The sequence below is a fragment of the Sphaerodactylus townsendi genome, linkage group LG01 (genome assembly GCF_021028975.2).
Source record: "Sphaerodactylus townsendi isolate TG3544 linkage group LG01, MPM_Stown_v2.3, whole genome shotgun sequence".
NCBI lineage: Eukaryota > Metazoa > Chordata > Lepidosauria > Squamata > Sphaerodactylidae > Sphaerodactylus > Sphaerodactylus townsendi.
The window spans coordinates 38,881,672-38,909,463 of record NC_059425.1 but is presented as its reverse complement, the minus strand read 5'-3'; the positions used below and the strand labels follow the sequence as shown (position 1 = coordinate 38,909,463).

General features: G+C 44.0%; 2 protein-coding genes across 15 annotated transcripts in view; one reads left to right on the top strand and one right to left on the bottom strand.

The window, feature by feature from the left end:
- Positions 1-17,327, top strand: part of EML6 (EMAP like 6) — a 174,983-nt gene extending 157,656 nt beyond the window's left edge. For all 9 annotated transcript variants that reach the window (XM_048518631.1, XM_048518594.1, XM_048518623.1 and 6 more), the window contains 8 exons: positions 2,489-2,603; positions 4,763-4,951; positions 6,854-7,026; positions 8,501-8,663; positions 10,054-10,157; positions 12,699-12,852; positions 13,063-13,163; positions 15,385-17,327. In XM_048518631.1, coding sequence (XP_048374588.1) covers positions 2,489-2,603; positions 4,763-4,951; positions 6,854-7,026; positions 8,501-8,663; positions 10,054-10,157; positions 12,699-12,852; positions 13,063-13,163; positions 15,385-15,409 — 1,024 coding nt within the window. In that variant the 3' untranslated portion in view covers positions 15,410-17,327. The remainder of the gene's footprint in view (positions 1-2,488; positions 2,604-4,762; positions 4,952-6,853; positions 7,027-8,500; positions 8,664-10,053; positions 10,158-12,698; positions 12,853-13,062; positions 13,164-15,384) is intronic.
- A 1,595-nt stretch (positions 17,328-18,922) lies between these two features.
- The window catches only part of RTN4 (reticulon 4), a 57,877-nt gene continuing 49,007 nt past the window's right edge, over positions 18,923-27,792 (bottom strand). For all 6 annotated transcript variants that reach the window (XM_048518510.1, XM_048518519.1, XM_048518528.1 and 3 more), the window contains 4 exons: positions 23,233-23,302; positions 22,272-22,318; positions 21,208-21,266; positions 18,923-20,077 (listed from right to left, as the gene is read on the bottom strand). In XM_048518510.1, coding sequence (XP_048374467.1) covers positions 20,035-20,077; positions 21,208-21,266; positions 22,272-22,318; positions 23,233-23,302 — 219 coding nt within the window. In that variant the 3' untranslated portion in view covers positions 18,923-20,034. The remainder of the gene's footprint in view (positions 20,078-21,207; positions 21,267-22,271; positions 22,319-23,232; positions 23,303-27,792) is intronic.

The following is a 27,792-nucleotide window of genomic DNA, read 5'->3' as shown; positions in this document are numbered from 1 at the left end:
CCCGCGACCGAGGGGGCACAGCTACCAGCAACGAAGCCGCCGCCACTGCCGCTACGTCAGCCTGAAAGCCTGAAGTCGGGCGCTTCCCCAGAGCGCCTCTCAGTGCTCTTTTGGGGAATGCTTGCCGCGGAAGCCACTACTACCCGCCGAAAGTTTAACGGCAGCGGCTTCATCGGTGCCTTCCCGGCCACTGGTATCTACGAACTCGGGCCTCCAGCCGTCGTGAGGTTTGGGGACACGCTTCCCCGCCCCGCGCTTCACTGGAACGAAGCGCTGTTTAGGGCCAGGGGCGCAGTCCCCCAGGCTCCTCGGGCGATGCGCCGGAGGCCCGGGGACATGTTGGAAGTCGGCGCCGGGCGCCCGGAGCGCTCCGTGGCAGCCGGCTGCCCGGTTAATTTCTCTGGTGGACCCGTCCCGTCGGCGGACGGTCCCAGCGTCGTCGGGTCGGCGTCGGAAACGCCAACCCAGCCGTTTCCGCCTTTGTGCAGAAACGGCCATAGAGTTCGAAGAGACCACAAGGGCCATCAAGTCTAACCCCCCTGCCATAGTCAAGAGAGAGAGAGGCAGTGGCTCATTGTCTGTGGAGTATTTGTTTACTTGTAAATAAAGAGCTGTTGGAGCCAATCAACCACATACAGATCATGCTAGTGAAAGGGATCTTTGCCCCTTTTCTCTTTTAACTGAAACCTCTGGGCCTCACAAAAAGCCACTTCTGAGGGGATGGTGAGCTCTTGGGAACAGCATGGGTGGCAGTATAGGGGTCTGTAGCAGGAAGGCTTCCAAGTCCTTCATGCTTTTTGGGAAGCACAGAAGGGCTGTAGTGCAAAGGCACAGAGGTCCCTTCCTCAACCCGGCTCCATTTTCAGTTGGTTTCTTTGAAGCACTGCATTTTGATACAGAAACATTGCTTAAGCAGGCGGTGCAACAGTTAATCTTGTAGCCTGTTCCCAAAGAGTACTTTTTGTTGTCCCCCCAGGCTGCTCCCCAGTTTTTCAAATCCATTAAAAAACTCCAAGCTCTCTGTATTTGTGGGCTCCACATACAAACTGCTAACTCTTAAAGCTGTCTCGCTGCCATTCCCCCACCTCTGTCAGGTGTCACTTTTGAAACAATGGAAAGGGTAAAGGTAAAGTTTCCCCTTCAGTCGCATCCGACCCTGGGGTACCACTGCGAGCAGTGATTTTATAGGCAAGCCGCTTTTGTGGTGTAGTTTGCCATTGCTTTCCCCGGCTATTCTTTACCCCTTAGCTATGAGCTAGTCTAGGTACTCATTTACCGACCAAGAATGGATGGATGGCTGAGTTGACCATGAACCAGCTGCCAGGATATCTGATCCACAGGGGGCTCGAACTCCTGACTGTGTGAGTGGCAGTGCAAACCAGTACGCCACGCGGCTCCACTTTTGAAACCCTGGAAAGGGACTCCAGGCCATTAAGGACAATTCAGATCCATTTGTTAAGTGACTGATCATCCGTCAGGCTCCTCAGGAGCAAACAGAGTAATCGGCCCAGGTGCCATAATCAAGACCACCAAACTCTTAACCAAGTATCACCTGTGTGGTTCTCTGAGACTGCAAGAAAGGACAGTCCTAACCAAAGCATGTAGGCAGGCACTTTACAGTTGATAAGAGATGTGATTCTTGCTTCCTTCTAAGGTAGCCTCCACCTTCTGCCCAGCCCTTTCCCTCTTGACAGTAAATTGCCATCTGAACCATGATCAAGGGAAACATTCGCATCTAGCTGTAGTTAACATTTCATATTTAACCATAATTGGAGTCCACCATTATTACATTTTCAGATCCTTATTACATGGGGCACCTTATTATTGTTCATTTTGGTTAAGGTAGATGTCAATATTTCCCACAGTTGCACACAAATGGGAAAGGAAGATGAATTTGCCCACCAAAGCACATGCCAGTGAAGTAGTCCTGAGGCTCAGGATTAAGTGCCACTTCAGAAAATAACAGAGAATGGGACTCCCTGCGTATTTTTATGCTTCAAAGGATGTGTATCTCAGTACGTGGCTCAGAAGATACGCAATAGGTTAGAGATACACAATAGGTTATCACAGTGGCGTAGCGCCAATGGGGCCAGAGGATGCAATGCCTCCGGCAGAGCCACGGCGTAGGTGTGGCCAGGCTGTGGCTGGGGCATTCCTGGGCACAGTTTCCACCTCTGGGTTATCATGTGCTGCTTACAAGTGCCCAGGCTAGTGAGCTGTCTGCTATTGGTCATGGAATGCTTTTTGAAAAGAGATTCCAGCACTCACTTTTGGAAGTATTATTTTTAAGGTTGTATAGTTGATACAATCTAGTGAATGAGGACTACCTCATGTTACAGCAACAGAATGTGCCTTAGGGACTTGTTCATTGCACGGGGTGCCATTCAGACATTACAGAAAAGGCATACTTTGTTGTACAGCCTTGAGGACTTGGGCAAGTATGTGCCAGTTTGTGTCTTCAGTGACATCCTGGCTGGCTCCTTTTCAGAACGAAAGAAGGCGGAGCTGTGAAACTGTGGGACCAGGAGATGAAGCGCTGCCGAGCATTTCAGCTGGAGACAGGGCAGCTGGTGGAGTGTGTGCGCTCCGTGTGCAGAGGGAAGGTATGTCAGATGCTTATTTGCTCCCCTCTCCTCACTGTTGATTCTGTACGTTACATGAATCAGGAGAGTCTGAAGGTCGTCCATTAGTGAATAGTGGAGCTAATGATAACTATGTTGGGTAAGAGGCTGGTAGAGTTTGTGGAGGGTTGCAGTGATTACAAGCATGTCTCTAGAATGATCTTGGGACTCATCTGTGTGAACACCCTCTCACAAATAAAGTACATGATCATTTTAGCATAGGTGAGAAATTGATAAGGCAGCGTCAGCTGTCTGACCATTCAGAATGACTACACATAATTATTCATGATCTGGCAGTCACTTGTGAATTCACCATAATATGTGTAAACCAGGATTTTTCATAGTGTCCAACCGCGTGGTGAAACAAAATTTTACCATTATCCAGTAATGGTTAAGAAACCTGGGGCATGTAGCAAATGGCAAAGGATAAGAGGACACGTTCTTTCTTGGTTAACAACAAGAAGCAGAAGGTAGGAATAATGGACAGTTCTTAGCATGTGATCTCCCTAGGACAGTGATGACGAACCTTTTCGAGACCGAGTGCCCAAATTGCAACCCAAGACCCACTTATTTATCGCAAAGTGCCAACCCGGCAATTCAACCTGAATACTGAGGTTTTAGTTTAGAAAAAACAGTTGGCTCCGAGGGTGACTCGGGAGTAAGCTTGGTGGTAGTCGATGGCTTTGCTTTGAAGCAACCGTGCAACGGGTGAATCACAACCCTAGGAGGGTTTACTCAGAAGCAAGCCCCATTGCCAGCAATCAAGTTTACTCCCAGGTAAAGGATCACACTTTAGTTCTTCACATGAAAATCAGTGGGGTTTAATGGCACTTAACAGGGTTACCTACACTGCTTCCCCAAAACTAGGTCTTAGGTTTAATGCTAATTGAATCCACAGCCTAGATGTGTGTGTGGGGGGGGGGGGCTCTGTGCATGCCCACAGAGAGGGCTCTGAGTGTCACCTCTGGCACCCGTGCCATAGGTTCGCCATCACTGCCCTAGGATGTGTATTGAGACTGGTGTTATTTGATTTTTTAATAAATTATCTGGAATCAGGGGAAAACCAGTAAAGTGACACACAGCACCAGTTTATTCCTCTAAACCAAACCAGCTTGTGAAGAGCTCCAAGAGAATTTCTCCAAATCAGGTAAACAGGCAGCAACTTGGCAAATAAGTTTTACTGTAAGCAAATATAAAATGCTTCACAATGGCACAAAAAATCATAACAACAGCTGCCCTATTGAGATATGAGCTGATGGTGATGGATCAGGAAAAGAACTTGGGATCATGGTGGATACTCAGTGAAATGTTAGCTTGGTGCAACAGTGATTTTTTTTTTCAAAAAGGCAAATTCTAGGCTAGGGATTATTGGGAAAGGATTGAAGATAAAATAGCCAGTATCATGACGGATAAGCATTCAAATGGCATTTAGGGATGCCTAAAGGATGCCCTCCCCCACCCCTACACACAGCCTATTTTTGCATCCACAAACCACTGCATGGAGTATTGGTTTCACTGTGAAATTTACATGTAGTCACATAACATGATTTTTTACAAGGAGGCAATAGCAGCTTCATGGGGTAGTTTGAGGACACAAAAGCAGTGGGCGGAGCTACAGCCACTTCTCCCTGCATGAACTGGTGACAAGCAGAAAAGAGCCACTGTGCAACTGGAAGTCACAAGACTCCCAGGGTGTGTGTGATGCACAATCCTCGTGTTGTTTCACAACAAACACAAGGACTTCATGATGTAGAGATGGAGCTTTACACTCTACATAATCTGGTTTAATTGTAATTTTCTCCGTGTATTGTCGAAGGCTTTCATGGCTGGAACCAACAGACAGTTTTCTGGGCTGTGTGACTGTGGTCTGGTAGTTTTTGCTCCTAATGTTTCACCCACATCTATGACTGGCATTTTTAGAAGTATGTCACGGTGAGATGTGTTTCTCTCTGTGGCACAATTTCTTCCTTTACAAAATCCTAGTATCTGTACTTAAAGGTGGGGGGACTCAGCATCAAATTTCAGTTTCTAAGAGTCTTTGGGTAAGTTGTACAAAACCACTATAACTTTGTAGTGTAGGTCTGCCTACTTCGTATAGTGTTCTCTAATACTAATTTTGGCTTCATTTAAAACTCCAACAGGGCAAAATTTTGGTGGGTACCAAAGATGGGGAAATACTTGAAGTTGGTGAAAAAAATGGTGCTTCCAACCTGCTGATTGACAGCCACATGGAAGGAGAGATTTGGGGCTTAGCTACTCATCCCTCCAAAGACATCTTTATCTCTGCTAGTAATGATGGAACTGCGAGGATTTGGGACCTTTGCGACAAAGTAAGAGACATTTGCACGTAAAGACGTGCCTTCAAGGTTACTTGTTCATGGGATGTTTGGCTCAGCTTGATGCTACTGGGAGGCAGGATTTTTCCCACTTCTCTGTAGTATCATGATGCTTCTGTGCACCCCAACCTGCTTTGAAGCAATGTTTTGGAGAAAAAAATGCAGCAAACCCAGGGAGATACCATGTGGATGAGAAAGTCCAGATCTTCCTTGTCCCACCCACATTGGCACCATTTCCCCTGTCCCAGTCCCCTGGAGTGACCATCTCCAACCATAGATAGGCTTCTCTTTTTTAAAAAAAAAATTGACAATTGGCATATTATTGTAGAGGTGTAATGATCAGTCCACTAGTTCCTCTGAATTCCTAGCTTTCATTTTTTTAAAAACAAATCATTCTCTGGCTGCTTTTGTTGTGGAGATTTGCTTTTTCCCTTATATCTTTGCAACAAAAAGGGGCTACAGGTTTTTTTTAACCAAACACTGATTTTTCAGAGAATCTGATAGACAGATTAATGCTGTAATGATTCATCAATTGCTTTTATGAGGGGAAAAAATGAAAAAGTCTGCTGGTGTTATTTATTTATTTATTTATTATCAGATTTATATACCTCCCTCCCCCCGAAGGGCTCTGGGCGGTGTACAACACAGCATACACAGCAAAACAGATGGAGCATCGAACCAATACAAATTATAAAGCGATATAAACTCCAAAAACATAAATACTAAAAACCCAATTAAAAGCAGTGTTCAATACAATACAGTAAACAATATAAAAGCAGCGTCCTGCAAGTAACCCATTTAAAAAACCCTCCTCAACAAAGGAGAAATAAGGGGGAGAAAAGGTGGTGGGTCCCAATGATGGTGAAGGGACCCTAGATATAAACCACAGCTGGGGAGGGAAGGGAAGGGAATGGCTACCACAAGACACTGATGTAGAGAAAATGTGAGTAACCCCGCCATATGAAAGATCCATTGCCACTGCTTTATCAATGGCCACAACAGCCAACAAGCCCCTCCCTGCACAAAAGACATGCAAGACACTTAAAGAAGTACTAGCTGTGGCTGCTAGAAGTTACCAGTTTTAATGTCCAAACTACTTGATCATCTTTCCTGAATTGATCTTAAAACTGTCTGACTAGATAGGTTACAAAAACACCCCCATTTGAAAGATGAAAAACATAGGCAGGACACAAGTATGCCGAGTCAAAGTCATCTGATTTCCATAGAATTAAATTGGCTGGATCGTGCCCACAAATCTGTGTGGGAGGGCAGTTGACAGTATCACTTAAACTAACTCGGATCCCCCAGAATACTCCAGTTGTCACTACTTGCAATTATCATTGTTACAACAATTGTAAAGGTATTTCAAGCAACCTGTAATGTTGTTAATGCACTTCATGTAGCAGGAGAGCTCTATAAATTACAAGTAATACTAACAGAGAACTAAAAGTTTTTTTTTAATTTAGAGAAAGATGGCCCGTTTCTCCCAAGCAAAGCTGAATGACAATTATACAAGGAACTGAATTCACTACTGTTCTTATTCATACATTAGGTTATTGATCTAAACCCCCAAATAGGGGACATGTGCAAGTAGAAAGGGGTGAGAAACCATGTATGCAAATAGAGACTGTACAGAGAGCATGATCCAGGAGCTATGACTGCATGGGCTTAGGCCCCATCAAAAGATCACCAGTCATGCTGTTTGGGAGAGAGAGAGCAGGGCTGGATTGCTCCCCTGCATTTCCTCCTCTGTCCAAAGCTGATCATTTTTATTACTAATCAACTCACAGGAGCTACATGAATATGGGTAGCTGAATGGGAGCTATGTGTTCAGTGCAAAAGTGTATGAAGTGTGGCTCAGACCAGCTTACCTGTTCCACTGTCTTTGCTGTACAGAAACTGCTAAATAAGGTGAATCTGGGCCACGCTGCCAGATGTGCTGCCTATAGCCCTGATGGCGAGATGGTTGCTATTGGCATGAAGAACGGAGAATTCATCATTTTGCTTGTGAACAGCCTTAAAGTCTGGGGTAAAAAACGAGACCGGAAGTCTGCTATCCAGGACATCAGGTACTTTGGCCAGAGCAGAAAAACAGGGGAGAAAAGCAGGGTGTAAATAAAGTAAACAAATGAAGCCCTAAGGTGTTAATTATGACATGAATTATATTCTCATATTCATTTGATTCCTTCTTACTGAACAATTGACCCCTTGCAGTTAAATGGGAATGGGTGAACAGAAGCAACTGGAAAACGTTGTTAAAGGGATGTTTCAAATTAAAAGCCAATAAACAGCAGAAACAAACAGAAAAAACAACTAAAGCTCATGGACTGAATCCAGCAGGACAGATTGTGGGAGAGGCTGCCTTTTGTTTTCTCAAGCAGCCTGGTGTACATTTCAAAATATTCTTGGAGGACTGGAGGCCCCTGTCAAACAAAATGAACCTCAGGATGGGGGGTATTGAGTGAAATCTCCTCCTTTCCTTTTCAGCAGACAGCAAATACATTCAGGTGGGTTCACAGTTACCACTATGAAAAGAGATTATATTCTATCCTGAATTATCATGATCAGCAAAACCTTTCAATGCTCAGGGAGGATTTTGGCTGCTTGGAAAAGGAGAAAGCAGGAAGAGATCAGCTCTGCCAACAGTTGTCCCACTGGATCCAGACCTACAAAACAGAATTAATATGTCCATTCACAATCCCCATGCAGGGGCATAACAAGGGGGTAAGAGAGGGCTTGTGCCCCAGGTGCTCATTGGGTAGGAGCACAGGTAGAGCCCTCCACCCCAACCAGAATTTGGCGTTAACTAGAATCTGGTGCTTGGGAGGGGAGGGGAGGAAGGAAGAAAGAGTCTGGGGAGCACTCCCAACCAAGCAACCCCAGCTGAGAATTCCCCTTCCCAGACTGTGCTGCCCCAGTGCAGCCTCCATATCCCTTCCTCAGTGCGGGAGAACTATGGAAGCTGTGCTGGGGTGGTGCAACAGAGTTCTGGGAGGGGGCACCAAACTGAGCACCCCTCCGCTGCCCAGCATGGCCTCCACAGCCCTTCCTCAAAAAAAGCTCCCTCCTGACCCCCCCCTTTTTTACACCCCTGCCCAGGGGTCATGAATGGATTCATTGCTTCTGTTTTATAGGTCAGCAAGCATCCAGTGGGAAAACTGTGGAAGCAGTTGGCAGAGCTGATCTTTTCCTGCCTACCCCTTTTACTGTTTACTGATGCAAATAAGAACTGACCAAAGAAAATAACTCTTCTGAGGAAGTTAGATTTTAGCATTTTCTCTCATGTCTGCAATGTGAACAACAAAGCTGATTTAGCTAGGACTTTCAGCATTAGATGAGCCCTGATGACAAGTGACTCGTCAAGGATGGAAATCTTACTTCACAAATCTGTGTGGCTTTGGGGCAGACTGTGTCCATCACAGTGGAGAGGTTTGCTTTAAGGCAGGTACATTCAGCCAAAAGGACTTTCCCAAGTGGAGACATCTCTTTGCCCTTTGCCCAGCATTGCCTTAACAACCTTCTCCTTTGTTTTCTGCTGTCTAGAATCAGCCCTGATAACCGGTTTTTGGCAGTGGGGTCCCAGGAGCATACTGTCGACTTTTATGACCTCACTCAAGGCACAACCTTGAACCGAATAGGCTACTGTAAGGACATTCCAAGTTTTGTCATTCAGATGGATTTTTCAGCAGACAGCAAATACATTCAGGTGGGTTCACAGTTACCACTATGAAAAGAGATTATATTCTATCCTGAATTATCATGATCAGCAAAACCTAGGCAGAATTTAAAGATCCTAAGTTTAATTCTCACTGAGATAGTACATCCAAGCCTAGCCTGTACCCTGTGTAAGTGATGACTCACATGAATGAATGCATCTCACATAAGAAAACCTCCCTGCACATAAAAAACGTGGACAGGATTTTCCCCTCCACTGGGAAATCATTCATTCATCTTAGTAACTGCCTGCCACTTGAAGTGGCCCATTTCAGATACATACTTACTGCCGCACTGAGAACTAGGCCAAAGAGAACAATGCACGTGACAAAATTGTTCAAAAACAGAGCAAAAGGTGCATGCAATTTAAAATGTAAAGGTAGCCTCCTGTGCAAGCACCAAGTCATTACTGACCAATAGGGTAACCCCACATCACAATGTTTACTAGGCAGACTGTGTTTACCGGGTGGTTTGACGTTGCCTTTTCCAGTTGTCTACACTTGACCCCAGCAGCTGGGTACTCAGTTTACCAACCTCAGAAGGATGGAAGGCTGAGTCAACCTTGAGCCAGCTACCTGAGACCGACTTCCATCAGGATTGAACTTTGGTTGGGAGCACAGCTTTGACTACAGTACTGCAGCTTACCACTCTGTCCCATGGGGGTCCTCCACATATAGTTTAGGAGCTTAAAAAGGGAAAACTATTTCCGGGTTTCTGTTGTACCTGTCAAAACGCTAATCATATTACAGTTCGCACTGAAGAAGATTCCAGTGTATGCCTAAAATGCTAATCTCCAAGTATGACAAGTGTGTCTGTCAACATACCTCACAAAGGTAGACTTATTAAGGAGATGTGATGAGCTACCAATGGTCCCTGATGTTGGAAAACTCCAATTTTGCATACTCATAAAGTTTCAAGCAGCCCAGATCTTTGCATTCAGTGAAAGCTGCATAGGTGTGCATAAAATATTTCTGTGGATGTTCTTTTCTGTAGCTGGTGTACATCTTGCTTGTTTATGGTATGTGTCTTGGTGAAAACACAACAGCTTGGATCAAGATGATAGCTAATTCCAGACATGAGTTATGTGGTTGTGATTTGCTTCAGCAAAACTAAAGCATTCATAGAGACAAAACAGGTGCTGGACCACAGTTTTGTCTTAGAGCACCTGTGCTGGTCACTGCAGAAAGAGCACTTGTAGGTGCACACGGGGAGGCTAAAATTTCTTTATGTAATGTACAGCACTATTAGTGCATGGAGACCCATAGGCATACAATGCCACTAACAACAGTCATGATAGATTTGTGGAATATATTAGCGGGGGGGGGGGCGGGGGGGATAAAAACTTCAATACCTTCCATGCAACCTCCTCTTTCCTTCCTCAGGTGTCAACTGGTGCCTACAAATGCCAGGTTCATGAGGTGCCATTAGGAAAGCAAGTGATGGACATGGCACTCATCAGCAAAATCACCTGGGCCACCTGGACAAGGTGATGCAGCACAGATTATTACCAATGGTTCTCATCGACTCCTTTGGTGCAGGCACAAGAGAGGCCTCTCTCTGTTTGCTCCTGTCAGCCCTTCTCTCCCGGTCCTTTGCTCCTTTGCTGAAGCCACAGTTTGGCTGGGGAAAAAAACCGCTTCTGGGAATGGCGTGGGGATGGGGGCCTGAAAGCAACAACCCAAGCACACATTGCCCTGTTTACAAAATTCAGACATTAACCAAACCCAAAAGAAAGGAAAATTCTTAATGCATTGCTCCACTGTGGAAACAAAGCCAGATAACTTGGAACTCCAGTATCCAGAGGGAAATTTGTATAAGAAGTGTCAAGAACTTTCCCTAGGCCCAGGATAACTCTTGGTTGCCAGAATTCCAGCTCTGCCCCAAAGTTGGAAACAAAGCAGCCAACCAGTCCCACAAGGTAGACTTGGTTGATTAACCAGTACTGTGGTCCCGAAATGTTTGTTAAATTTGTATTGAAGCCACAAAAGCCCACAGAAATGCTAGTGATAAATTAATTTAAGTAGAGTGCAAGGATCAAGACAGAATATACTTTAAGCAGCAAGAAAACAAATAACCTGGCTAATCTCAACCAAAGACTTTGTCTAACAAACAGCACAGACAGATGGTGGCAAGGCTTTCTCTATAGTTACCCCTTCAGCTCCTCTGAGCTCCTTGGCCAGTTTTATGCAGTTCACAGCCTGACCCTCCAATCCAGGAGCTGCCTCCGGTAACTGTGGACCCTTGTTGTAAAGTTTCACAGAGCACACCATGGGTAGGTAGAACCCTACTATTATTAAGAAATCCCACGAGGGGTGAGACCCCCAGACCAATCATGTCAACTGTCCAATCTAGATAAGGTTATTGAGAGCATTATCTTCAGAATTCCCCCTCCCCCATGACTAGGCAGAATCCAGGATGCTTCCTAAGACCAAATGGGCCATCTCCCCACCCCCACTGGAATGACCAATTGATTTACATTATATGACCAGGCACAATGCCAACAGAGGGAATAAGAGGCCAGCCTGGATATCCTCACCCCTACAGGCTTATCTTGGTTGGCACTTGTGTATGGTTATGCAAGGCCATCCCTCTGTTCTGTGATGGCCTTTTGTTAACTCACAGGGAACAAGAGAAGCATATAGTCAAAACAGTTTCACAAAATCCTCCCATCCACCACCAATATAATAATGATAGCATACAATATTTATCATAGTTGCGGGGGTGGGGAGGCACAAAGAACAAGGGTTCTTTTCCAAAAGAGACTTCATGACAAGATGTTCTGGAACATTCCTAGAGCCCAGATGCTTAGGGATTTCTTCACTAGAATTAGGTAAGTTTTAATGCTGCGTGTTTTGCTAACACCAACAGAACCACATAAGAGTCCAATAAGGACTTTGTTGTTATTTTTTAAACTGATGTTGGTTTGTTCATGAGGATATGGCCCACAGCTTAAATATAAACCAAGAAGGAAGACCTGGCCAAGCCAGCCTGAGATGAGGGGTATGTGACAACACAAAGGGGTGATCAGCAAAAGAGGAACAGAACTTGGCAAGCCGCTCTCTGGCAGAGTCATGGCTTTATGTTTCAGAAGAGCTGGTATTAGTGTGACCAAAATTATTCAAGATCTTGCAGGAACTTAAAGATGCAAGAATGTTCACGACCAGCTTCCTTTAGGACTGGAAGCTAAATGTGTAAACTGACTATATCAAAAAGTACCACAGTGTTGGAGACCACAATTTCTGCTTGTGGTGTTAGATCTATGCTGGTTCATTCTCAAAGGGCAGCCATCCCATGATACTCAATAATACAGATTTGTTAATTTTTGAGCTATTACCAGAATCTGTGTTAATTTGACTAAAATAGACTTTCATGGCTACTCTCTAGAACAGTGGTTATCAACCTGTGGGTCGGGACTCGCAACCCCTTTGGGGGGTCAAACAACCCTTTCACAAGGGTCACCTAAGTCTCTCTGCATCAGTGTTCTCCATCTGTAAAATGGATAAATGTTAGAGTTGGGGGTCACCACAACATAAGGAACTGTATTAAAGGGATGCGGCATTAGGAAGGTTGAGAACTACTACTCTAGAACGTGCATGTGGAAACCTTACCAAACTAACGAGGCATGAGTTTTCATAGGCAAGCAATGCTGGTTTTCCATTCCCCCTTCAGCAAAGGTGACAGAAAGTCTCTCCTCACCCCTGAGTTCTAATAGAGGCCCAACAATGTTGACTAAGCTTACAAGGCAGCTGTGGTTAGTAGTCACACTAGTCCACTCCATTTCTCCATATCTTCTTACTGAGCTGCTGGACTTTCCGCAGTCCAAACCCTCAGTGTAACAAGGATCCCCCTTCCCTTTCCTAGCCCAGGACAACAGAACTTCTCCTATCCAGTGGGGCTTTGCAGCAAGCAGACTCTCCCGGGTCCCTGGCCAGCTGAGGACCACACTGTTTGTAGCATTTCCTTGAAGCTGGGATATGGTTCCCAGCTTCAACTGCTTTCTTCTTTTCTCATTCCTCTTTTGGAGCAGCATTCTGGGTGATGAAGTCATCGGCATTTGGCCCCGTAACGCAGATAAAGCCGACGTCAACTGTGCTTGTGTGAGTCATGCTGGCCTAAATATTGTCTCTGGAGATGACTTTGGACTAGTCAAACTCTTTGACTTCCCCTGCACTGAAAAATTTGTAAGTGAACATTGTGGCGTTGTGGTGGAGGGGAGGGTGGCTGGCTTTGGCCTACCGCATTGAGAATTCTCAGAAATTGCCAGATTTCTCTTAGCAATGTAATGTTTATTTCCATTGTGATACTCACACAAGTGACTGCCAGGGTGGGTGGTACAAAATTGAACGTCCTGCCAGAAACCTCTTGGGTTTTGCTTTTGTTTTTACCAACAGGCCAAACACAAGCGTTATTTTGGCCATTCTGCACATGTCACCAACATTCGTTTTTCTCACGATGACAAGTATGTGATCAGCACTGGAGGCGATGACTGCAGGTAATGTACATTGTGTGCAAACCTTGAGTCAGTGGGTAAGAGATGCAAGAAATCCAATCTCACATTTCCATTTTGCTCACCTGCATGGCTTTGGGCAAGTTCTGTCTTCTACTCTAACCTGCCTCAAAGAAAATGTGCTACAATCTTTGCAAAAATAGGGCTCAGATTTGCACATACTAACATTCTTCAAACTAACACAGGCCACAATGAGGAAACATGCAATTGTTTGTGATAGCGGATCCTCTGTGGTGTATCGGAACAGGGCCATGACTGCCTCTCCGTACCCCTGCCTGCTCCCTGCGCCCCTCTGCGCCCCACTTACGAGAGCCAGCAGCACAACCTTTATTCCACCCGCACAATAAGCTCTTTAATGTCTTGTCTTTCAATCAATTCATTGTATGGCATTAGCTCAAAAACAAAACAAACAAACAAGACAATCACAGTATCAAGTAAATCTCATAAAATATCCATTTTTTTTGCCGTCAATGACACTTGGCAACACCTAGTGAGGTTTTCAAGGCAAGAGACATTTAGAGGTGGTTTGCCATCTGTGTTACAGCCTTAGTATTCCTTGGAGGTGACGTATCCAAATACTAGTGAGGGTCGGGGCTGGCCCTAGATTACCCAGCAAACTTCCATGGTATGAGTGGGGATTTGAACCTAGTCTGACATCTTAACCACTATACCACTGGCTCTCAAAATATGCATTAGAATTATAAGCATTTCAAACATAACCTTGATAGATGAAAGCATCAGAAGTAGCAATAACTTATTGTTCCTATACCAATAAGGATTGATCAAGCATAAAGCTACTGAATTATTCATTGACTGAACTTGCTTCAGAGGTTTTGGGCTGTATCATTACAACCGGGGCCACTGATTTTGCCAGTTGTAGCGATACCCATTCATCTCCATCTGCAAGAAGTTTCACGTGTTTGTTCTGGTAGTCTTTACTGCATCTGTTGTGACCAGAACAGAACAATTGCAGCACAGTTAGCATAGCCTGTATCAGGACTGTACCAGACAGTGGATGTGTAGCCAAATATGCCCTTGCTGGGTCGAGCTGCTGGCTAAGGCATCTTCAGGATGAATGGAGAAATCAAACAAATCTATGAAAATGGAGTTGCAAAGCCCTGGGTTTGCCCTGCTTCCTTCTACGTCTGCCTCCATGAAACATTATGCCCTCCTAGTAAAACTTAGCCGACAGCCTTGTGATACTGCAAGGAGATAAGAGATGGGAAAAAAGCTAACAACTTGTACACACACACTGTAGTTAGACTGTAATAACTCTTTCCTAAACAAATGGTAGCTACTGCAAAGCAGTTTCAGAGGAGAAAAGGTCTATAATTTGTAATCTTTCATTGCTGAATAAGCTATTCGTGTTGGAGAGACCCAGTGGGTGGAATCAATGGCCAGATTAGAGGAGAAGCATTTGCATTTTCCTTCATTCAAGCATTTCAGTGAGAATATGCTCAGGTCCAATCCTTCTGTTGTAATCAGTTAATGGAAGGGATTTGTGGCATCTTCTGCCAGCCACCCTCAGAAACAGCATGGGAGGTAGGCCAGAGGGCTGCAGCAAGAAGAGAAAGCCAGAAGAAATCCACTCCCTCCGTGTGCTGCTCATGTAATCGTCAGGAGGAATGATTTGCTGTTCCATGGTCCCCTAACCCCCAGGAATGGCTGGGAGAAGGCACACAAACTCACTCCATTTGCAGAAATGTTGGGTTTAATCCATTGTAAATAGCTACTTAACAGAAAATAGCATTAGCCACCAATGCCCTAACATATAGTGTATATGTTAGGTTGGGCTTGTCTCTCAAGCTGTCAGTGACCAAGCTCTGGGTCCTGAACTTGCAGCTGCATCATCCAGGGCTTCTCCCAGTTTTGTCAGCGCTCAGAAATCCCGGTTTTTGGCATCCATTTCCTGACCATCTAGTTCACTGAGGGCTCCTGGATGACTCCCTCTCTGGAACAAGCTGACCTTCTCCCTAGGAATCCCTGTCCTTTCCCCACCACTTAACCACCCACATTGCCAGTAGACAGCCACCTCCCTCAAGATTTTGCTTAGCCACTTAGTGTGAGAGATAAAATTGTCAGAAAGGAGCAGCTCTGGGCAACCAGTGTGGGATTGAAAACTAAAAGATGGGCCCATGCTGCCCATCAAGATGTCAACACCACTGTTTTTAGTCACGCTGACACCTCTTTCTATCTCCTCCTCCAGTGTCTTTGTGTGGCGATGTGTTTGAACATTTATTCTTCCCAGTGCCACACGTGCTACCACCGCCATGTGAGTGCCAAACAGTGGAGATTAGCAATGCCTCCCAGGAACTCAGCATCTGGCTGTCATAAAATGGTGCCTGGATTATGGTTTTACAAAGCCTACATACAGTTATGGTGGAAGCTACAAGGAACCTCAACAAGGAAAGAAGCAAACACAATTGATCCAGTTCTTAGCCGAATAGATGGTGCCGGTCAGCTAATGCTAAACCGCTCATGAATACACGTATTTACAGTGCTTTGCCCACTGAAGAAACTCTGCTTCGGTAGCCTTTTAAAAAACAAATCACCTTCAGTTTAAGTCAAACAATTCACATTTTCACATCACGTGCTCAAGTATATTAGCATTTTCAATGCCAACCATTCCAAAACCTTATCAAGAATAGAAATATTTGTGGTAAAGAAAGATCTAGGCCATGGATGGTTTTATACTCAACAGTACCATTTTTTTTAATATTTAGAGGTTTAGAAATGATTTCATTTGCCAGTTTTCTATAAAGTGCCTTTTGAAAGCTTTTTCCAGTTCTGCAGGATATAACTCAGTCTCCTGCCAATGCCTGCTTTCTACTCATGGTGCTAGAACTTAACACAAGTGAGGTGGGCTTACCATCATCTTTTCATGATACATCATTCACTCACGTTCTGCTTGTGTCTGGATACTTTAGTAGAACCTTGGCTGGTTCCTCTACCAAAGGAATGCAGGATGAGATGGAAGACCAATAGTACAGAGTTTCCAAGCAGTTTACATGTGATAGTCTTGAAGGAACCATAGGGCAGCAGGGGAAGAAAATGAAGAACTGCACACGAGCTAGCCTCATCCATCTTTTCTTAGTCAGAACATTGTTCTTCCACATTTCATGATTAGGCCAGTAACAGCAAAGATCTTGTGCTTTGAGCTCCTCTAAGGAAAGCCAGACCTCCTTCATCTTTCCTACAGGAGGTGTTTCAAAGACATTCTTTTCAGAGTTCAGTGGGCAGACAACATGGCAGCCATGCACAGGCCCTCTAGTGAGAGATGACCAATAACTGTGGAAACTCTGCTCCTTTTCAAGAGACAGCTTGTAGGGGCAATGGCAAAGTATGCCATTTAATCACGGCAGATCCTAAGTTCAATTAATAGTTGAAGTTGGAGAGTTTGGAGTGAGTGGGAGAAAAATAAAAAAAAATTCATTGCCCCAGGCTGTGTTCAAGAGAGAATTGAAGGAAGAGCATTTCTTATACCCTGCTCATGGGGTAGGCAAGAATTATTAGCAGCTGCTCAAAAGGTGCTGCTGGAACTTCCACTGCAAGCAATATTCTGCAAAACAGACATTCCCCCCCATAAGGTAAACTGGGGAGTATGGTTGAAAGTGCCAATTACCTTGCTGCTGGAAAAACGTGACAACTCACTCCAGATTCGTGAGAAATTAAAAAAATCAATGTATAAACACAAAAGTGCTTCATTAAACTCAATGGACTATCATTTGTTGAGTCTTATTTAATCAATGGAATATATTAATGCCTTACACTATAGATACTTTAGACACACAAGTCCCTATGCAGTTTTATTCCCATCCTGTTTGTAAGGAAGGTTTCCTGTATTAGATGTAACTGTACCAAGCTGGTGATGTCAGGTGGTCACCTTGTTCGCCTATGTGTAATGTTGGCCTTTCATACTGATTGTATCTTAAAATTAAAAAAAAATCTGTGACAGAATGAATCGCTACTTGGTGATAATGTGCAAAAATATTTAAGAGCAATAGTATGCATCACAAAGATTTGTATCTGTTTATATGTTATGATTTTAGGTACATTATGGACAAGATGCTGTATTATAATGTAAATTAAAATAGTAACGCATGAGTTTATTTTTCAAATGATCAAGTAAAGATTTATGATTTGAGAAGAGCCATGTGTGAGTTTTACATTGGGTACATCAGTGTATCTCAGATCACAATTCCTGCTTTCAAACACTTCTGAGGAGAATGATGTAAAATGGAGTCAATAGTTCTTTCAATTCAGGTTAATCAGAATTTTAACATTTAGTCAGTCATCAATCTGACAGCACGTGCTTTTGGTCAAAGGTAGGGTCAGTAACCTTTCAACCTGAGTGGCTGTATCATCCCCAGTGCCTCTCATTGAGACTGACTGCCTAAACTAAAACGGGGGATGCTGGGTAAGGAAAGGAAATTGCCTACTGGGAAAAGTCTTAAAGGGGCAGGGACTAACTAAAACACCCTCCCATAGAAGACTTAACAATAAAGCAAAACCATGCTGACTGTGGGGAAACTAAATCTTAAAGGGGAAATAACCAAAGGCTCTGGGGGGCATGACATGTAATGTGTGGCCTTGGGTGGGGCTGGTTATGAGCTTCTTGCAGTGTATCAATCAGTGGCCAAATCAGCAAAAGAAGTTTTGCAACTCCTCCTCACACAAGGCATCATGTTATTGCACTTAGTCCCCCCACATATACATACACACACTCCATTTCATTGGCTGCTCTTTGCATAAGTAGGGAAATCTCAACTGTGATGATGTCCCTTCATGTTTTTTGTAGTAATATATGGAAAGAGAAGATGTGCTGCTGCTCAAGATAACATGCACTCAGAGAGCCTGAAGTCTAACATAAGACCATTAGCGAACCATTGCTTTCCTCTCATCACCTTTAGGGTAACTGGCCACATTCAATAGCACAACTTCAAATGGGCAGATACACATTTCCAAAGGTCACAACATACACCGCACTGTGATTTTCAAGATATGGAATCCCAGGATTTACTCCATACGTAGACAAAACGAAGTAGGTAATAAGGCATTGCTATATTAGCAACATTAAAGATTTTCTCTTCCTTGGGTCCATCATTAACCAAAATGGGGACTGCAACCAAGAAATCAAAAGAAGTACAGGAGGGGCAGCCCTAGAGGAGCTACAAAAGATCCTTATTTGTAAGCATGCGACACTGGTGAACAAGAACAAGATAATTCATTTGATGTATTCCTACTACTATATATGGGTGTGAAAGTTAGATGATTAAGACAGTCGATAGAAAGTTGATTCATTTGAAATGTGGTGTTGGAGGAGAGTTTTATGGATACGATGGACCACCAGAAAGCCAAAAAAGTGGGTTCTTGATCCCATTAAGCCTGAATTCTCCCTCAAAGTAAAATGACTTAATTGGGGATATCATACTTGGTCACAATGGAAGAAGATAAGAGGAAGAACCAACATGACTCCATCAAGTAAACCATAGGCCTCAGTTTGCAAGACCTGAACAAGGCTGTTAATAATAGGATCTTCTGGAGATTATTAATTCATAAGGTTGCTGTGAGTGAGAAGTGATTTGAGGGCACTTTTAATACACATACACACACAACACCAACAACGTCCACATGTGAATCTGCCTTCCCAGTGGCTTCTTGTTATTCTCACAATACTGTTTAATGCCGCTAGTTTGGAGTCAAGTAAGGAACATGAACAACACAAATTTCCTAATCCCACGAGATCTTTTAAGTCTATACGCTTTATTGATACTTGAGTTGTTTTGTTTTTACATTTCACAATGCATTCCACAGACTTAATTCAATACAGCTTAAACTGCAAGTGTACACATTTTCATTTGTCATTTCTTGCATTAGCAATGTTCGAAATTCCCAAACAACATTTGCAGCATCGGGGCACAACCTGCTGATCCATGCACAGCCGCGGAGGATTCCTAGCATAGTGGAGAACGAGCATGCTAGGTATTCCTTGCTTTACCTGCAAGGATCCTGGGATCACACCTTCACAAATTCCTTCCACAGATTCAGAGTTGGAGAGAGACTGTAAACTTGTTTACTCGAAATAGACTAAAGGAGGTTTGTGCAGCAAAGGTTATGGCAGAAGTGGTGTTGTAATGTGCAGAGAGTTTATTCCTGTTTATTTAATAGGTGCTAATGTTTTCTGAAGAATTAAGCTTTACATACCATAGAGCTAAAAAAAAAACCAGTTGAATTCTCTTGATATTTCAAGCACTGTGGAGGAGCTGAACATCCTAAGCTGCTATGAAACACTATATATATATCATTTTTTTATATTGGCAATTGATAAAACAGTAAAATTAAAAAGCACAATACAGCTACACTCAAATACCGAAAGGGCAAGACTCCTGAAGCTTGCTTCAATGGCGTATTCTTCTAGTCAGCTCATTTTAGAAAATCTGCACTCCACGATCTACACAGACCAGAGAGGGTGCAAAGCTGAAGTGTTCTCCCTGCACTTCGCCTGCATGAGGATCTCTCAGAACGCAGCAAGACTACCTCAGCCGAAGCATAAAATGTACAGCTCTCCAATCTGTTATGTTAACCAGTGCTGCACATGGGAGATGCAAAGAGGATTAGGTTTAAATCCATACATAGCAGCTTACAATACTTATGATGAACACACATGGCAGTCAAGAACAGGTTATTTTTCTTTCCTTGAAACACTGCGTTGCTAAAAAATAAAGATCTGTGAAACTGCACTGCAATGTCAAGGTTTTGCTATTCCCTGACCCTCCCCACATAAACCAAATGAATAACACCTCCCACCCCGCTTAAAAGATGAATGCCTATTTAATTAAAGGTTGCTTCAGGCTTTTCATTCGGTTTTGCGCTTCAGTCCAGGGATTTTATCTTGGATTCTGTAAAGGACAATGAGAAAAGCTATTTTAATATACAGAAAAGATGCGCAGGATAGAATTCACCACATGTTAGGACAGGAAGAGCTGGGAGGAGCAATGGCTGCCAGAGATCAATCAAGGCAATTCAAATCAGAAGGGCAAGGCAAGGAAAATGTCTGCTGGAAGGTGCTTGTAGATCCAGGCCACAGTAAAACAAAAGAGTGCACTAGTAACCATGGGACAAGTCCAAGGCATCTGTTCAGCTTTAAGGCACTGTTCCTTCCTGACCTCATATACAGCAACCAGCATAACCCAACCCCACCCGAAGCTTTGGAAGCAGCAAGAGAAACAGTCACTTGCATGTCCTCTGTTTGCATTTCCTGATGGGTGAAATGCACATGTTCAAAAGGGAGATGGTACACATTTATTGAGTACACTTTTCCTGCCCTACCTGCCAAGGAGATCAGGGGCCTCCCACCACTTTTCTCCACCTAACAACCCTGTGCGTTAAGTTAGGCTGAGAGAGAGACTGTTCTAAGGTCACCCGGCCAGCTCCATGATACACTGGAGACCTGAACCTGAGCTTCTCACATCCCAGCCCAACATTATAACCACTAGGCCAAGGCTGGAAGAAGTTGCTACCTCAACCATGATCTAAGAGACACCAAAGGAAGAGTACTTCTTGTCCAAAGTCACCTCAAACCCTCCAGAAGACACAAGTCCGTCAGATCAAAAGGCACCTGGACTTGTCAATATCACAGTAATTCAAGGCCTTCATCTTTTACAGATAAACTTGGGCTTTCAACAACTAAAAAAGTCTTAAGTGGCAAGCGCTGCTTTTATCTTGATGAATTTGACTGTCTCTGTATTTACCAACCCACCAGTTATACTTCACACTACCTTCAAATTTATACACAGAAACTGATCCATGAACCCCAAGTATCCAGTACATTCCAAACCAATTCTATGAAAAGTTTCAATCCATTTCTACCAGAACAGTCTCTTTCATCAGATACCTTCACTACACTGGTAAAAAAACGTTGTTGTTTTTCCTTGGGCCCACATCCTCTCATTAAGGTAAACAAGTGATTTTGCTACATTATAGCCTATTAGCATGCATTTCCCTTTGCTTGAAGATCTAGCATACTCACTTTGTCACAGCCTCTTTGACATTCTTGTTCACAAGTCCCAGATAATGGTCAATTTGAACCTGAAAGGAAACGAATGGTTAAAATGAAAGTTACCATTAAATGTTGGCATGTTATCAAAAGTTGTACCCCAAACCCTGCCAATTACAGCTTAACAAAAACTAGAGGAGAGAGGGCTAGCCCATCACATGCAGCAGAAAGCACAACTTTATATTTAATTAGCAGCTATTCTGGTTTGCTAGTGCATGATCGAAAGCTACCCCATGTCCCTCACCACTCTGCACCATCAATAAAATGGGTTATTTGGAGTTGCAGGAACAAGTTACCTAAGGGGAGGGGATCACCTTTATGTCTTATAGTCCCTGATCACTATCTGAACCCCCAAGAACAGTAGCTAAGTGGAACAACAGAAGAGGAAGAAGGATGGGCTTGGATTGAGTAGAGGACCCCCACAGACGGAGCGAGATATTATTTTTGCCAATTCACTATGACTGGCTGCAGTCCTCCAACTCCCCGCTAATGCTGCTTTTGGCTGTTCCTGGTTTCCCAGGAGCAGCACTGGGGTTGGGCATTCTGGGCTATAGCGAGGAGGAGACAAAGAAATCACACTCTGTAGCTCAAAACACCATCTGTGAAAACAACTTATGGATCCACGCCCAGAGCATTCTCCAACCTTTCTCACATTTTTTTTACTATAAGAACCGATTATACTCAACTATTGCCAGAACAGGAGCCGTGTGGTGTAGTGGTTAAGTGCTTGCACTGCCACTCACACAGTCAGGAGTTCGAGCTCCCTGTGGGTCAGATATCCTGGCAGCTGGCTCATGGTCAACTCAGTCATCCATCCATTCCTTGGTCGGTAAATGAGTACCTAGCACATAGCTAGGGGGTAAAGAATAGCCAGGGAAAGCAATTGCAAACTACCCCACAAAAAAGGCTTGCCTATGAAATCACTACTTGCAGTGGTACCCCAGGGTCGGACACGACTGAAGGGGTCGGACATGACTGAAGGGGAAACTTTACTTTATTGCCAGAACGCTAGCACTCATGTCATCTTACATACTCACCTGGTGCTTTTCATAAATAATTGGAATACTGAAGAGTGAAATCACAGCTAGATGGGGGGAAAAACATATCAGATTTCAGTCTACAGATATTCAGAGACACTGAAAGATCTACTACGCAGAGCGCAAAGATAAGATTTTGAGATCCCAGCAAAGTGCCTCATCCTCTACAAGGCGCCCTTCATTCCTCACCCAAATAAATCTCCTACCCAAAAACTAGATTCAGAGATATCAGAAGCTTAAATATATTCTCCCAGATGAGTTAAAGGGACAGACAGATGCATGCCTTCCTTTTCCCTGCTTTTCTGGGGTTTTATTTATTTGTTTGTTTGTTTATATGCTACCCTTCCTCATGATGACTGACAAAACCCAGTTTAAAAATCCAATTTCAGTCCTTAATAGGGCCATAAAAACATTGTAATGAAGGGGAACAAAGGCAAATGGGAAGAGAATGGGAGTAGGAAATTAAAGAGTAGCCACAGGGAGGCCAGAAACTGAATGAGGGAAGTGAAGTAAATGTGGAAGAACTACAGAAGGACCCCGTATTCCCTCCAGAATCACTGCCGTCCTTTCCAAACAAACAAAAAATCCTGAACTCTGAATGTGGGGAAGATAGAGCCAAGAGAACAGATAACACTGCCAACCTGCTCTGCTACTCTCTACTAGGGTTCGTCATGTTTGCCTGAATTTAAACACACTGTCCCTTTGTTTAAATTAAAAGCAAAAGATCATATGTCCCCAGCCTTTTCTCTTATCCTTTTTGATTTCAAACTTTCTCTAAAGCAGTGGTATAGTTTTAATACACTAATTTCTTGGACTTTTCTTCCTAGTTCCTACAATCTTTCACTGCATTTATTTATCTACTCAAAGGTTTCGACATAATGCTGGCTTTGTAAAAAGAAAACCCTGGAACTTAATGTATAATTTTTAAGATTGTAAAGGACGTGAACGGAAAAGAACTTACCCAGTATCATCAAGGTCAGCCCGTTGAACAAGGCACCAACATAGGTGAACACCCACATCAACACAGCGAACTGTAAGAACAAGAGAGCTGAGTGAGGGTGAAGACACTGGAATGGTCAAATGAAAGCTGATTTTAATGGCACATTGTTTCTGTGTGGACAATTTATCATTTCACCGTAAGCTGCCTGAAGCAGGACTCTGGAAAGGCAGAATTCAAATCCCCTAAGAAATAAATGAAGTCAGAACACGCCTTACAAGTCACCATGTGTGGCCTTGTTCCTGGTTGCTGCCACTGCTGGGGGGCCTGCAGACTCCCCATGCATTGGGATCCCTTGAACAGACAGCCATTCTAAAGTGGAATGCCCAGCATGACATCATCTTTGTCAGCATCCCAGTGACAACTACAATGTGTGCAACAAGCCTCATGACAGCTATCACTAACACAGCTTCTCTGAAGGTAGAGTGAAAAGAAAGCGACAAAACACCCTCCGTATGTCAGAGATAATTATAGCCAAGAGGGCTGGTAACAGGATCTGCAGCCCTTTGCGGAGAGGTCCCGGGTCTGAATTCAGGCCAGGTCAAGGATGACTCAAGGCTCCCAGTATTCCAGGACTGCTCTGTGTCCCTGAAGTTCAAGAAACCAATTCCACCTAAGCAGTTTCCAGGCAGCCATGACCTCTGTCCCCTCTGCGGTTGGATTTAAGTCCTGCACTTGTTTTGAAGATCACTATGAGAAATTCTTACCACCTCAACATACAAATGACAAATATTTCATTACAGAAGCCTTGCATCATCGTCTGCACCCCCATTAGCCTGAGCCTCCACTGTTTACATCCTCTTTATCCAGCACTTCAACAAGGGACTCCAAGAGCCTCAAAAGGAGACTTTTAAACCAACATATCTACAGGGCTATTCTCCCTCTCCACTACTCTTCTCAGACAACCTCAACTCTGTGTTCCAAGAGTAAGTAAATCTGTGTTCCAAGAGTGTTCCAAGGAGCAGGGGGAGCGCTCGTTGGCCGCTTGGAATGTGGCTTGCCTTTTGATCCCTGCGGCGGCGCGGCTGAGGCGGCGGGAACGGGGCGTTTGGAGGGCAGCTGCTTCTTACAGCTCATCTCTTTGTCTACCCTACTGAGTCCCAAATCGCCCTGTTGTTTGGAGGGCGCAGTTGGTGCTTCATAAACCGCGGGGGACAAACGTTTCCTGGAAGCCCTAGTGGCTTCTGCTGCTGAGCAGTGAAAATATCCCCTAGGGGGAGAGAAACGCTGGTGGCCATGTTGTTGGTAATGCCTTTTAGGCGGGAAGGCTAGAAGGGGGGGGGAGGAATACTCTAAATCCACCTAAGCCCCACTAACCCTTCTACTCACAAGTGAATACAGATCAAGGAACAGAAGCAAAAGACGAAGACAGGAGGACGGGAAAAAGACAAAACAGTCTCTAGGAAGAATTCTGGTGCAGGGAACCAAGAATTTCATGCACTCCCTGGCGAGGCAGGAAAGAATACTGCCTAAAATGGCCTCCAAGCCTCAACAGGAAGTGACGAAATTCCTTTTCCTGCCTCCCTGAGATGGGGTGGAAAGCACCCATCAAGATGCCTTTCGCCTCCAAGAGAAGAAATCATCATATGACAGTGTCCTTTCAACAGATGACCAGAAGCCCCCAAACCAGAGGGCAAGCTTCGTCTCTCTGGCACAATTAATGCCTGGGGATGAGTCATGCCCCAGAAGGGAGGTTAGTGGGTCAGACAATGACCCGTGACAGACAACTGCTTTACAGGGGCTGATTTCTTGGTGCAGTAGCGTAGTGCCAAGGGGGCCTGGGGGTGGGAGCGGGGGATGCACTAGGCGCTCGCCCCTGTGGTGGCGTGGTGAGGGCATTCCAGGGATGTGGTGGGACATTCCGGGGCTGGGCGGACAGGGCATGGCAGGGTGCACGTGTGCCCCAGTGAAGTTCCTCCTCGCTCTGCCCCTGTCTTGGTGTCACAACATGCAGCAGCCTTACACCAAGCCCAGCCTTTTGTCCACCAGGTCTGCTGGCTCTCCGGAATCTCAGCAGACAGCTTTCCCATTTCTCCTACTACAACCTTTTTAACTTAAGAAGCTACGGATTTAATTCACGACCTTCTACATGCAAAGCACATGCTCTGTGACCACTAATCAGCTTCTCCCCTCTTATCTTAGGAGTCATCAGCTCTTTGTTCTCTTTTGAATTGTTAAAGATTCTCATGTTTACCTAAAAGCAACTGAGCAAGAAGTGTTCACCTGCAAACCTGAAATGTGAACCACATGAAACTGACACAAAAGGTCACCTTGTTAACAACCAGACTGCACCCTGGATGGAACTAAGATGAACCATGCATCTCAAAATCTGTGAGCTCTGCAGACAACACCCTACTAGTCCAAAGATTATCCAACCGCTCCATAAGAGTGGTGCCAGGCTGCTGTTATTGAGCAAGAGGGAAAAGCTGACTCATCAGTTTGTGTAATCAGACTGCTGTTTCCCATTGCCAGACTGAAGGTAAAATACTCAGCGGGGAATCTGAGAGGAAGGAGAAGGGCTCTCAAAACAAAGTCACAGAGGGAGCTTGCACAATTGTTAATGAAACAGAATGGTGGTCACATGATTGCTGTGAAGGGGGCAGCAAGCAACTGCAAGAAAGCTTAGCTAGGAGGATGACAAGGAGGGGTGGTGGTGGTTTTCCGAGGTCCATAAGTACTGTCAGCTTCGGATCTTAATAATATAAAACTGAGATCTGAAAGTCCATGTGTGTCAGGCCAGTACAAGCTAAAAAGTGCCACACCTTAAGAAAATTACCATGCTTATCATTTTCAAAGCACAACATACTCATTGCTCTAGCAACAATAAGAATACACAGAACCCTGACAGTAGGCAGACAACATTAAGAGGCCTATGCTTAGAACCGCGGCTCCTAACCTGGGGGTCATCAAGCCTTGGCAAGTGGGCTCCAGACTCCTGCAGTTTTAATGATTTGTGAATGCTGTTTTTTTAGTGGATCCCTATATCAAGTGAATTTTAACTTCAGGTCACCGTACCAAAACAGTTGAGAATCCTTGACTGACCAGGTACACCTTCAGCCTATATTTAAATGCTTCTGAGGCACAAGCTTGCCTTTTCCTCAAAACAGAATGGAAACCTCCACCATATCTATTGTTTAGTAGGTTATTAAAAGCCTTATAGGTAAAAGCAAGAAAAGTAAGTCCCTGTTCTGGAGGCAGTATACATGTCATGTGTAGATGGACAGGAAACCAGCCACAGGGCTGTATGCAGACAGCAGAGCTGTTGCAGCAGTCTTCCAGTCCATCTCAGAGTTGGCCATTGCATCGTTTCAGGGGCAACCCCTGGGGGCCAAGTTCGGATGCAAGTTCATCTAAACCGTTTGAAAGGTAATGCGTGGCTTTTGTTCCGAGCTTTTGATCTGCCTCAAAACGGGTACCAAAATGGGTAATTTTGTTTAGGGAATTTAATTGATAAGAGAGGGATCCTTCACCTGGAAAGACTGTGATTATGAGGCTTCTTGTCTCCCAAAGCCACTACAAAAGCAATAATTCCCAATTGGGTTTCCACTGACTATTTAATACATTGTTAACGTGACAACTACCATATATTTTTCCTCTGCTCTCAATCATTTAAGGACCCCGAGATTTCTGTTTGGTTGCAGATATGCATTTGATCAGCTACTGTGTTGTTTTTTTACACTTACCACTGGATGGAAACATCTTCTACAACCCTATACAAGCTCCACCCAGTACCACTGTATCTTATTCAGACCTGTCTTGCATTCTACACAGAGTGCAGACATTGTGGCTTGAGATCACGGTCTACATTATTTTTTTCAAAACCACCTTGCTTTATTCTACTCAATCTACTCAAACAAAGTGTTTTGGAAAACTTAAAATATCTATTTTAGGCAGAACTTTTTTCTGTCAGAATTCAAACCTCTTTATTGGCATACAAAAATAAATTAAAATTTATTGTCGAAGGCTTTCATGGCTGGAATCACTAGAGTGTTGTAGGTTTTTCTGGGTTGTATGGCCATGTTCCAGTAATATTTTCTCCTGACGTTTCGCCTACATCTGTGGCTGGCAAGATGCCAGTCGTAGATGCAGGCGAAACGTCAGAAGAAAATACTACTGGAACACAGCCATACAACCCGGAAAACCCACAACATTCAAATTAAATTTTGTTAAATGGTAAAATTAATAAATTATAAAAGGGGATTAATTGTTGTGCAGCTCAGCCATTTTGGTCCAGTTTTTGACAAGCCTTGTTTTTTTAATATCAGTGAGAGAAATTTTGCAACAGCGCTAATAGACTCTGGTTTCTTATCTGATAAGAGTAAGAAAAGTTGCTTCTTTTTACTTTTGGGTTGTTTTAACTTGTAATAGTGGGGTAAGTAGTTTCTCTCACAGGTCGGTATAAAGCTGGTAGTCAACAGTATGTGGGAGATAGAATCTGGCATATTTCCTCTACATATGCAGAGTCGTTTGGAATATGAAACATGAAGAAATCTTCTAGGAAGAACAGATGATGAAAAGGAATTC